Source organism: Nicotiana attenuata, unplaced genomic scaffold (assembly GCF_001879085.1).
Source record: "Nicotiana attenuata strain UT unplaced genomic scaffold, NIATTr2, whole genome shotgun sequence".
In the NCBI taxonomy this organism is placed as follows: domain Eukaryota; kingdom Viridiplantae; phylum Streptophyta; class Magnoliopsida; order Solanales; family Solanaceae; genus Nicotiana; species Nicotiana attenuata.
Window position 1 is genome coordinate 707,104 of NW_017670305.1, and position 12,778 is coordinate 719,881.

The 12,778-nt window shown below is 35.3% G+C and overlaps 1 protein-coding gene across 1 annotated transcript; it reads left to right on the top strand.

The window, feature by feature from the left end:
• Nucleotides 1–1,211: 1,211 nt before the first annotated feature.
• LOC109237538 (NAD-dependent malic enzyme 59 kDa isoform, mitochondrial) lies at nucleotides 1,212–10,827 on the top strand. The gene is made up of 19 exons (XM_019403856.1): nucleotides 1,212–1,559; nucleotides 3,066–3,162; nucleotides 4,937–5,055; nucleotides 5,143–5,310; nucleotides 5,644–5,772; nucleotides 6,249–6,309; nucleotides 6,460–6,563; nucleotides 6,644–6,727; nucleotides 6,842–6,948; nucleotides 7,058–7,151; nucleotides 7,476–7,589; nucleotides 7,787–7,852; nucleotides 8,559–8,631; nucleotides 8,716–8,802; nucleotides 8,972–9,026; nucleotides 9,097–9,168; nucleotides 9,317–9,379; nucleotides 10,259–10,373; nucleotides 10,488–10,827. Exons 1-19 carry the CDS (start codon nucleotides 1,431–1,433, stop codon nucleotides 10,554–10,556), a joined length of 1,806 nt encoding a protein of 601 aa, XP_019259401.1. The 5' UTR covers nucleotides 1,212–1,430; the 3' UTR covers nucleotides 10,557–10,827.
• Nucleotides 10,828–12,778: the final 1,951 nt, after the last annotated feature.

Sequence of the window (12,778 nt, forward strand, 5' to 3'; positions counted from 1 at the left end):
AACCTTAATTATTCAAATCTCACACATTAAGTGCATTTGTTTTTTAAGTTTGAATTTGAATCATTCAGATATTGATCATTAAGTGTTTTTTTTATTTCACATCCATTTAATGGGTCTCAATGATTCAGATTTATAGCAAAGATTGAATTTCTTTAAAATGTTGTTCACATTCACAATTAATTACTGCTATTGTGGACCATTATTAACTGCCACCATGCATCAATCACCACCTCGATACTCAGCTATTACCATCGACCACCACCGTCCTCAAGTATCATGATCACCGCCATCATTATTGACTACCACCATCTGCCACCTCACCATTATCGACTACCATCACTCACCCAGAGGTGAAGCCACACTAGTGTCAGCGACGGATTCGGCCAAAATTGGTTCAAATAATGTATTTGCTTTATTAAATATGCATTTGGTTCTACTTATCAATATTTAGCTAGCTTTTTACCTATATTGAAAATTAAAATTCCGGGCTAAACCACACAAAGGTAGCATACACAACTTTTATATTTATTTTACTTTATCTAGGCTAATCCCAAAATAGAATATTCTTAGACGAATATGTTCCAACATGTTCGTTTAATATCAACCTATGCAACTCGTCTTCCTTGAGCATGCTAAATTTACATGAGCATTACCAATATTTAACGAAAACAACTTAAAAAAGTGAAGAAGAAAAGTGTAATATAATATTTTATTTATTTTATTTACATAGTTATATTTAAGGGGACCATGTTTAACACATTATTTTAACTTATCTATTAAGTTACTACCTCCGTTCACTTTTGATTTTATACTCCCTTCGAAAAAAATAGTATGTATTTTATAATTTTATCTATAATAATGATAACATTTCAAAAATCTTTGGAAATAATTTGTGAAATGAGTAGTTAATAATAAGGATAAAATAAAAAAAAATTATCTTTCTCTTTATTAGCTAAAACGGATAAGTAAATGAAGAAAAAATGAACGGAGGGAGTAGTAATTATGACAGAAATTATAAGGTTAGTCTAATTAAATACATTAAAATTTAGATTGTTAAATGAAATTAAAATTTCAAAATTCTGCCTACAAGGCTACAACTCAGAGGACCATCCAAAGAAATGTTTATAACGATTAAAAGGGAGTGAAAAAGAAAGAGTAAAATAAAAAAGAAGAAAAGTAAAAGGAATATATATAGTCAGAGGGGAACCTCACCTGTAAGTAGCCTTAAAAGGACAGTATAAATATGAGTTCCTGACTCTTCACCATTTTCATGGACTTGTAGTTCTGTTCATGTTGTTGTTGACAGAGACCCATTAAACAGAAACAACTACATCAGTAGTTGAATTCATTGATTCACTGCTACTCTTGTTCTTGTGTCTTGTGTTTTTTTTTTTTTTTTCCTATCAGGATTTTTCTCTAAGGATCGTACAATGTGGAGAGCGGCTCGATCTGCGGCGTCGACTCTCCGCCGTACACGGCGGTTCTCTACGGCTATTCCAGCTCCAAGCATCGTCCACAAGCGTGGTGCTGATATTCTTCATGATCCTTGGTTCAACAAGGTTCGATTTTTAAAAAAAATATTAATTTGTAGCTTAATTAGAATTAAAAGACTAACATTTTCCTGATATTTTGAGCATGATCTGAATGGTTCATTTGGAAATTATTTTGGAAATTTTATTTTGTAAGTTATATTGTTACTATTAATTGAAATTCTTGCAGTCAAAAATAAGGTTTTTGCTTAATCTGGAGGCAACCCAATTAATCTTAGGGTGGAGGTTCAATGCAATATTGAATATTTCCAAAAGCTGGTGACTTTGTTGGTTTGTCTTGATGTATTTAATTAAAAGGTGTTATGTGATATGGGCTGCTTTTGAAGTAATGAGTCCAAACTATGTTTCGCGGACTCTCCAAAATACTGCCGCACCCGTGTCGGATCCTCCAAAAATACACTTCTTTCCGGGGATCCGACACGTATCTGGCGACATTTTCGGGGAGTCGGAGCAATATAGAGTCCACAGATTAGATTTTTACACCTAAGTTTTGATGTCTGCTTTATTCATTATTGATTTAGCCCCTCGAGATGTAGGAATTTTATTGGGGAAGTGGATATAGATTGAGGTGTACTTGTGCTGGTACTTACGAGTTAACTTGTGCTTGTATGATATGTAAAAGGGTGGTAGTGATACGATAAAATTGTCCTGCAAGTTACTCATAGGCATGGCTCAATTATGTGCTATGGCAAAAAAAAAAATGTGGGTATTTGATTCCAGAAACTGAAAGGAACTATGCTGAAAACTTCGTAAGCCAAATGTAGAAGTGGAATATAACAGATAATGCATAAAGAGCTTGTGGCCTCCTTGGGAATTTTAATATTCTGTGTTCTTTTTACAAAAGTTTTCATTATAAGTAAAACATTATTTAGAGATATCCACAATGTCATGGTGTTTAGGCTGTCCAAGAAGGCATGTGGTTCGATATTCTTCTGAACATCAGTCTTTATAAGAAAAAATTAGTATCTTCAAAAGTTCAGATCTTTAAGCTTTATGTTTCTCGAGAGACTTTGATTTCTACAACCTCAAAAATTTTCTCAAGTGACCAGGATTGATACAACCTTATAAACATGTTTTTAATAGCCTTTGGAATGGGAGTGCTTAAGCAACCCGACTTTGGTGCAGTATCAATTACAATATTCTTATTACGCTGTGAGTGATTCTTTAAATTGTGTGAACCATCCATCTAAAAGCTCAATTTGTTATATAAGGCACACTTTTATTTACTTAATTATCCCTTTCAACACGCCCCTTCACGTGCGGGCTTGATTCTATTTCAATGGCCAAGTATGTTTGGCAATGTGTGTTGGTGAAACTTGAACCCAGGACCTCTGCCTACTTTGATACCATATTAAATTATGTGAATCATCTCATCTAAAAGCTTTAAAGAGTGCACACTTATTATTTACTTAATTATGCTTTCAAAAATTTAATAGTAGGATGAAATTGATGTGATTGGTGTTATTGTCTGCAAAAATGAAGCAGTAAAAGCTAATATGGTTCTTTATAAAACAGGACACAGGATTCCCTATGACGGAAAGAGATCGATTGGGGCTGCGCGGTCTCCTCCCACCACGCGTGATATCATTTGAACAGCAATATGAGCGCTTCAGTAAGTTCGCTGTTTTATACTTAGCCCTTGATGCTTGCATACAGGTTAATATTCAGCCCTTCATAGAAAAAGAGGGGTCTATGCTCAATTTATTTAGAAGAAACTTCCTCTCTCTCTCTCTCTCTCTTTCTCTCTGTTGTTGCTGGCTTACTTGTGGTAACTTAGATATAGAACCTGGTTTTATTTTCCTGCCTGCATTTCAAATTACTTTTTGCAGTGGAGCTATCTGCTGCCAACAGATGTGGAAAAAGTTATCAGAAATTGTTTCCAGATTACAAAATTTAAATACATCCTATTTAATAGCTTTTGATTGCTAAAAATTAAACTTGGTAATGGCATTGACTATCGACCTCACTAACTTTTTTTATGGAATTATCACTTGAGCAACCATTTCATGTAAGCTGTACAGTAGTTCCATCATGTTTCTAATGCCCAGAACAAGTTATTCCATGACTGTGTAAGCAACTCTCAAGCCTTTTAGATATCTTTACAGTTTACACCTATGACCTCAAGTTGTCCGGAGCCGCTATCTGACCGTTGGCAACTACCAGTTAAAGTTGGTTAATTGCTTAATAAAAAAAAGAAACCTATCATGTTTTGAGGTTTCTGTCGATGACAAACATCTGAAATTTAAGCTCTACATTAGTCCAACCTTGTGAACCTGACAATTTATTAGCTTTCGAAGTATGTTGAAAGCCAACATAGAGAATGAAAAGTGAAAACTGCCATGAAAATTTGACACCATCAACTTAGTTTGGTAATAATACTTCCTAGTGGGTTTCTTTTACTATCAATCTTTTTTCCTTTTTCATTGGCAGGGTGTGGGGTTCATACATTTGTCAAGATTGTTGTAAGACAGTTCATCCCCTTAGAAATGTTCTAAGCCAAGATTCTGGTTGTTACTGGTTTTCTCAAGAGATACCCTTTAGTGAAGAATCTTGAACATGGATGCACATTTCTTTTAATTATCATTAGGACTATATAGTAATAAACAGAAGGAAATACCTGATGCAATGAGGTGCTGGAAGAGTTGTCAATGTTGGTTCGACATATTGTTTCCTTAAATACCAGTGTGATTTATAATGTGTCAACATTATGCTCGCTAACTCCAAATATTCCAAGAAATGGTGGCGGAACTACTACTGAGGTTTGATAGCACCATCTACTTTGACATCTTTTGGCCCCTAAGGATTTGGTTCAATGTCAAAGGTAATACAACACGGGATGTGTAGTCGGCCCATATCACAAGTTTGAATCCTGTTGTGAACCAAGTTCGGTATTTAGGTGAAAAAGGATAGAGGGGTGAACCCATTATCCACCGAGTTCCGAAGCTGGAAATAACGCATTTCTTGTTATAAAAAAAGAATTTGAGATCTTTTATATATTGGCTTTCTTTTCTTACTAGGCATGTTGCATGTCGGCACCAACATGTATTAAAAAACTTGTTCCTCGCTGAAAAAGAGAGGAAGAAAGTCTGGAGCATTTACATCTAATCTTGCTGAAAATATAAATATTGGTACCTTTTTGTTCCAATCTTCCATTTTGAGTGCATTCTGGTCAATCTTCTTGAAAGATCTTTATCTGTTTTCCTATTCAACTGTCTTATCTATCAGATTGAGGAACATTGCATCCATTTTCGCTCATGTTGCTAGTGATGTTATTGCATATCCATCAGTGTATCGTCATATCTTTCTGTTAGTAAGTTTTGATGTAAGATATCTGTCTTGAAGTTGTGTTGTCTAATGCCGTATTATTTCTTTTGTTGTACTGCTAGTGGAATCATTTCATTCGCTTGAGAAAAATACTGAAGGTCAACCAGACAGTGTTGTCTCATTAGCAAAATGGAGGATCTTAAACAGGCTGCATGACAGGAATGAGACATTGTACTACCGAGTAAGTCTGATGGTTGCAAATTGCGCTTGCAATAGTAGCAAGTGAACTATTCCTGACTGAAGTTAAATCCCTAACCTTTCTTCTCAGGTTCTAATTGACAATATCAAAGATTTTGCTCCCATAATATACACTCCAACAGTAGGATTGGTTTGCCAAAACTACTCTGGCTTGTTTAGACGTCCACGTGGCATGTATTTCAGTGCCAAAGATAAGGGAGAGATGATGTCAATGATCTTTAACTGGCCTTCTACTCAGGTATTACGTGATTTCACAACTTTCTGCTGTTTCAGCTTTCTATCTGTCATTTCAATTAGTGGTGATTGGTTTAATTTTTTTTTGTACAGTGACTATTTCGGACCTGTGTTATATTGTTCCTTTCCTTTTTCTTTCAGATATTTGTCTGGAAGACTTGGCTATAGAAAGTTAAATAGTACTTAGATGACATTTCAGAATTATGCAAAACTTAAATGAAGTTGAGCTGAGAAAATTTCCAGACTTTGACACGTTTAATACGAATTGTCTTTTAAGAACAAAAACTTACGGCATTGATCAAATAGAATCACCCAACGGATTCTCTTCTGTTTGCAGGTAGACATGATTGTGCTGACAGATGGAAGCCGAATTCTTGGCCTTGGCGATCTTGGAGTTCAGGGGATAGGTATACCAATTGGCAAACTTGACATGTACGTAGCAGCTGCTGGAATCAACCCACAAAGAGTATGTATAAAAGTTACTACTATTTATTCTCCAGTTTCACATTCATGAACTACGACGCAAGTTTAAGTGTTGCATCTATTTTTATATTTTTTGCATATGCCGCTTTGTAATTCCAAAGTGCTATGGAACACAAACATCTGGAACGGATTTTGCAAGGATATCAATCTGATTAACTAGCCTATCCCCAAAGACTAAATAAAGTCAAGTAAAGAAATGATTCCTGAGTTAAATTGAGGCTTTGATCTAGTTTTAAGAAATGACTGCTAAAGCTGTTATTGTCAAGTCTTGCTATGTCATTTATAATTGTCAGTATCTTGTACAATTTAGTCAAAATTGATGAACACATAATTTTTCTTCTTGAATAACAGAACTGGTGATTGTTATACTTTCTGCTACTTAACGGTTCTGTGTTATGGTGTGCGTTCATTGTTTGCGACTATGTTGTCTGCCAGACTTACTATGGCTATGCCTGACAGGTGCTCCCAGTTATGCTTGACGTTGGTACCAACAATCAGAAGCTTCTGGAAGACCCTCTTTGTGAGTAAGATTGTTTAATGTGTAGTACTCCCAAAAATAAGAATTAGTACCCTAATATGCTCACACCTCATTTGGTTTTGGCTTCTTCTGTGCTGGAGGATTTTCTGGTCCTTGCAGTATACTGCTTCTTACATGAGTTTTGTTTTACAGATCTTGGGCTTCGACAACCTAGGTTGGAAGGAGAAGAATATTTGTCAATAGTTGATGAATTTGTGGAAGCTGTTCATGCTCGTTGGCCAAAGGCTGTTGTGCAGGTCCATTTTATCTTTCAAGGAAGATTTCCTTTTTTCCCCTTCTTTTCTATTGTACTGATATATCTGAATATTGCTATTAGTTTGAGGATTTTCAAGCAAAGTGGGCTTTTGAGACACTGGATCGCTATCGGAAAAAGTTTTGCATGTTCAATGATGACATACAGGTAGTGTGTTTTGGTCTCAGCTTTCTGCTGGAGGTTATTTGTTGCCACTCTTATTCTCCTTTTTGCCGCCACCACTTGCAGAAGAAATTATCTTCTGCTCTTCTTGTTTAATAGGGAACAGCTGGTGTTGCTCTTGCTGGGCTATTAGGAACTGTTAGGGCACAGGGCCGGCCATTGACTGATTTTGCCAACCAAAAGATAGTGGTAGTCGGAGCAGGAAGGTAGTGGCAAAATTAATTTTAACAAGCTATCCTTATTTTGTCCTATTTAGATGCTTGTTTGAGGTGGCTTAATTTTGCATTCTCTTCTTTTTTGGTTTCTGGATTTCAGTGCGGGGCTTGGTGTTCTTAAGATGGCATTACAAGCAGTTTCAAGAATGGCTGGACCATCAGCAGATCCCCACTTTTTTCTTCTGGATAAAAATGTGAGTTTCTTTCTTTGTATAGATGATAGGGATTGTTTATCGTCCATGTTGATCCAGAACATGTAAATATGCTCCCCGTTTTTGCATGTGTCATTTATCAAAAATATCAAACCATACATAAGCATTATAAATTGGAGGGAAGAACTAAAGCATTCTATATTTAAAAAAGTACGTATTATAGATGAAAACAAGGTTTCAGTTGCCAACAGGCTCTGGGCTCCATGCATGACAAGTACCATATGTTTTATGTCCATGACATCAGTTGTTAAAGATTTGCTTCCTCCCTATGTGATGAGTAACGATCATTGGCCAATGTTGATGCAGGGTCTTATCACAAAACATAGGAAAGATATTGATCCAGCAGCATTACCATTTGCTAAAGCCCATCATGAGATTGAGGGATTAGGACTACAGGAGGGAGCAGGTCTCCTTGAAGTGGTAATGTTACTAGAATCTCTGGGCATTTGCTGTATGTACGTACAAAACTAAGTTGCTCTAGGTAGAAGGATGTCCGTGCTTTGTTAAAATTTGTTGACCATGTTGATAATTAGGCCATAGGGACTAATAATTGCTGTCTTCGTCTGAGTGCTTTTATGCTTTCTGAGACACTAATGCCAGGACTAAATGCTTTTCAGGTCAAAAAGGTGAAGCCTCATGTGCTTCTTGGTTTGTCAGGAGTTGGAGGTATATTTCATGAGGAGGTGGGTCATGCACTTTGTTTCTTTTTCCTTCTTTATCATTTATTTGCCACGCTTGGAGCTCAGAACTGTGTCAGTGGAGCAGCCATATTTAATTCTTTGACATCTCAGCTTCTCGTGATACTTTATGGAAATGATTGGATCTTTATTCTCTTAGCTGCTCTGGGTCGAAGTTACTTATTTGTCACATTTAAGCATTTTACTCGGTCTTTAACAAGTGTAGAATAATGTTTTATTTGAAATTTTTTTCATCATATATCCACACAACTCCTTTGCTGGGCCTTAAACGATATCATGGGGTTATAACATAATTTGATCTTATTTTCTGGTCAACTCATTTGATTCACTACAAACTTGTGAAGTTATGTCATTGACAATCATATCTGATCTCATCTACCGATATTCTTCCTATTCCATTCCCTTAATATGGCAGATTCCTCTCGGACATTTATATTTGTTCCTTCTTTATCCTTATCAACAACCTTGTACTTCAGGATTTTCTTCAATAAAGCATAAGAAAGAAATAGACTCTGTGAATGTTTAGGTGATGTTTTATTTTCTGGAATTTTCTCGTTATAGTGTATTCGTTCTTTAGATTAAATCATTTGAACGTTTTTCCTTGATCAGTTTAATCACTTGAAATTGTATTGCTGTAATTCTGTTCCTTTGATATCAGCTTGTGTTTGTCTAATGTTCACGTAATTTTCAGGTGCTGAGGGCCATGCGAGAGTCAGATTCTGTTAGACCTGCAATTTTTGCCATGTCAAATCCCACAAACAATGGTTTGTCTTGTCATCCATCTTTTGCTTCCTCTACCAGTTGTTTGTCTTGATCTTACATTTTACTTTGTATATTCTGTTCAACAGCTGAATGCTGTCCTGTTGATGCTTTCAAGCTTGCTGGGGAAAATATTGTTTTTGCTAGTGGGAGTCCCTTTGAAAATGTCGATCTAGGTAGTTTCTTGTTTCTTAAATGCCCGTTTTCTTTGTATCCTTAATGTATAGTCATTGCAGTCACTGAGCTACTCTGTTTATTAAGTTATCTCTACCTCTCCAGTCTAGTTCTCTTCTGCACTTACGAGTGTTGTATTACCTCATAAATCCTATTCTAATATGTTCTCAGGGAATGGTACGATAGGCCATGTAAATCAAGCGAATAACATGTATCTCTTCCCTGGGTAGGTGCTGATTGTAAACCTACATTAATTTGAGCGTTACACTCATCTAACACTATTGTTGGCAATTCAGCATTGGTCTGGGAGCTCTTCTTTCTGGCGCTCGAAACATAAGTGATACAATGTTAGAAGCAGCTGCTGAGTGGTATGTAATCTGTCAATCCTGTCTCCTTGTACTTGATTTGACCATCAGTGGTGTGAGCTTTTAATTTGTATTTAGTGAAATATGTGGTGCAGTGAAACCTTCTCTTATCTCCGCATTTTTGATTTGTATATTTCTTTCACACTTGCAGCCTCGCTTCTTACATGTCGGATGAAGAAATCAAAAGAGGAATCTTGTATCCATCCATTAACGAGTAAGCTCTTTGGTCCTGGGAAAAGCATTCTTTGCTCATGGAGCTTTTATTTTGAAGACCTGAAATCTTAAGCACTAAATCAGCTCCACCCCGTCCCTGCAATAACTATATATATATGACTGATTGATTCATTGATTGGTGCAACTTCTAAATTGATAACATACTTTTATCGTGTTAGTTGAATGTGTTAGCGACTGGTTTTGGCCTAAAATATAGGATTTCTGGATCACATGCTTTTCCTGTCTCCTTGTTACTATGTCATTTATGTAATAAGCATATTTGAGGGTGTCAAAATTGACAATGCAAAATGCTGATGATAATGATGCTTCAAGTTCAAGTTGCAGCTTAGCACAAATGTCTAGGTTTATCTCTTCTGATTTTGATTTCTCCTGTTACATGCTGACACAAGGAATGCACACTCTTACTTTTGCAACTATCATGCGAAAGTGGTAGCAGTAAAGTGCCTATAACCACTCTGGGTGAATGCTACTGCACCTGAGTCTTTTTAGTTCACATGAACAACACTCGATCAATCAGCTTCCCCTACTTACTTGCTCTTTTATATTTTTGCTTCTTTTTCTTTTTTTGTGATTGTGAACACGCATATAGAGATCTAAACTTTGAGGTGATGAATACGAGCTAGTTAATCTTATAGATTATGGTGCTAAGGTTGGTGAAACAATTTCTTCTTTTTGCCCACGTGTCATGATTTTGAGGAGACTAAAATTTGTGAGGGGACTACTAGTCATGAGATTTTTGGATGAAGTTCCAGGAAACTTGTATTTTGGATGGAATCATTTTGCAGTTAGAGAAAGCATTTTTGGAGATAGCAAATGTGAAATTGCTGTCGAAGGGTACTAATATTTCTTTTATGTGCAGTATTCGGGATATTACAGCAGAGGTTGGAGCTGCTGTTTTACGGGCTGCTGTAGCTGAAGACCTGGCAGAAGGTCACGGCGATGTTGGGGCAAGAGAGTTGCAGCATATGTCAAAGGTACAAAAATGTTACTAGGATTTCCTAAACGAAATGAAACACTTATAATGGTATAGATGATAAATAACAATATTTTTGCCACCTTTTCTCAAGACCTTCATTCTTTCGATGCAGGAGGAGTCCATTGAATACGTGAGAAGTAATATGTGGTACCCTGTCTATGGTCCTCTTGTTCACGATTAATGAAGCAACTCCTGGGTTGAAATCATATTTCAACGAGACTACGGAGTAAGGTCTGGCACTCCAAATTGCACGCATTTATGCCTGTTAAGGTCAAATTTTCGCGAACTTATTGTGTAAGGTGTACAATTACTAGGACAAATGTGGCTGAAACAAGTTCATTTTTGAATGCACTTTTGTTGTAAACCATTCTTGTTGATCTGACATGTAAGCTTTGCTTTTGGCTAGGAGATGTATACATTATCCGAGAATAAAAGCTGATACCTTCTCTATATTGAGCTTTATTCATTTTGGTGATTTTTGCTGAAATAAAATAGCGTTTGAAACGATAATTCGGCTTATATATCATAGGGAGAAATTCAAAAATAGCTAGATTTTCGAGTGGTTATTTAAAAATAGCCACAGTTTCAAAAGTAATCGAAATTTAGCCACTTTTCCTGTAAAGATAAATCTGAACGAAAAGACTGCTTAAAATCCGGTAAAATACTCCAGTATAATATACTGGAATTCCAGTATAATATATTGGATATACTGGAGTTCCAGTATAATATACCGGTCCAGCATAAAATACTGGAGATTGGAGCATCGGTGCTCTAATCTAAAGTATATTATACTGGAACTTTCCGCGTGTTGGAGTTCCAGCATAATATGCTGGAAGTTCATACACAGCAGGTGCACCGATCTCCAGTATATTATGTTGGAACTTTCCGTATTGCAGCAAAACAATGGCTATTTTTCAATGACTTTGCAAACGCTGGCTATTTTTGAGTGACCAGTCCGAAAATTGGCTAGCCCGTGCTATTTTTACTATATCATACTGATGGAAGTTGGAATGGGATGCTGATCAATAGTTGACTTTAAAGTTCAAATATAAATAGTTATGAATCTGAATTTTCCAAAGTTATGACAATTAACATAGAATAGAATTATTAGTGGAATTATTTCAAACATTCTGGATTTAATATAAATTGAGTTGAATGGAGTCTCACTTTTTGTTGGTTAGGGTTGAGCTGTCAAGCATTTTTCTCATGAGCTAACCAACTTGCCTGGGTATCTGCTGCTTTAAACAGTAGTCGCAGCAAATGGTTAATACTCTTTCGTCTATATTATTGGTCTTTTAAATTTTTTCAAACAAAGGTTGTGGTGGAGTGGTAAGTAATCCGGATTAGTGGAGCCCCAATGTGGGTACCGGATACCGGGTGAGAAATCAAAAAAAAAGGTTTTTGTGTTCTTTAAGATATTTAATAATCTTAATTATGGAGTATTTCTCTAAGATATTGTTTGTCTTTCTTATAAACGTTTTAATAAGATTAATATCATATCATATCATACTATATTATAAGTATGAACATCTTAGTTGAAAATTGAAATACCAAAATATCTTATAAAGCTGAATGGAATTATTGCCCTTCTATTAAATATTATTGCTACAATATTTTTGGATAGAAATGTAAATATTCATTATACTAAATACTATATTAGATATAAATACAGTATAATGAATGTGATGCAATTAATGAATATTCACCATAATAGATATTACTAATAAAGTTAATTTCTTAAATATCTTATGCATGTCTATTATATTTCTAGAGCTTGCGTTTATGATAATTCTCCTTTTATTTTTCTTTGCTTGAATTTTCAATCTTTTATTTTATTAATATGCACAGATAAATAAAATCATGATTTAAAATGTTTAACTATACATGTACGAAACAGAAATATATAATATATTAATAAATAATAACATGCTTTCTAATCTTTTCCCCTTATTCTAATTAACATCAATAAAATTTAAATTAATATCGTGTTTTCACATTTTGTTTTCTTCTCTTTCCTCTTTCATGGCAGTAATAATCGGCTGAAAGTTTTCTTAATGTTATGAAAAATAAAAAAAGAAGAAAAATATTGAAGAGAAAAGTAGGGAGAGGGAATTTTTATTGATTTGGGATCAATTACAATGAAATAGAACCCTTCTATTTATAGGGGAAAAGTGACTTAGCCACCAAGTAACAAGCCCTAAAATCTCTCTAAATATAGACATTCACCTTAAATACAATTCTATTTATAACACTCTCCCTTGATGTCTATTCAATAGATAATGTGCCTCGTTAAAACCTTAACTAAAATAAAACCTAATGAGAAAAAAATTTCTAGTAAAAGGAAAAAGAGTACACATATCTAACAATACGCCGTTTGGTTGCCTCGTTAAAAACCTTGCAAGG

Coding starts and splice junctions, on each gene's coding strand:
- LOC109237538 (XM_019403856.1), top strand. CDS start 1,431: ATGTGGAGAGCGGCTCGATCTGCGGCGTCGACTCTCCGCCGTACACGG. Junction 6,949..7,057: donor GTGGTAGTCGGAGCAGGAAG/GTAGTGGCAAAA, acceptor TCTGGATTTCAG/TGCGGGGCTTGGTGTTCTTA. Junction 8,803..8,971: donor CTTTGAAAATGTCGATCTAG/GTAGTTTCTTGT, acceptor ATATGTTCTCAG/GGAATGGTACGATAGGCCAT.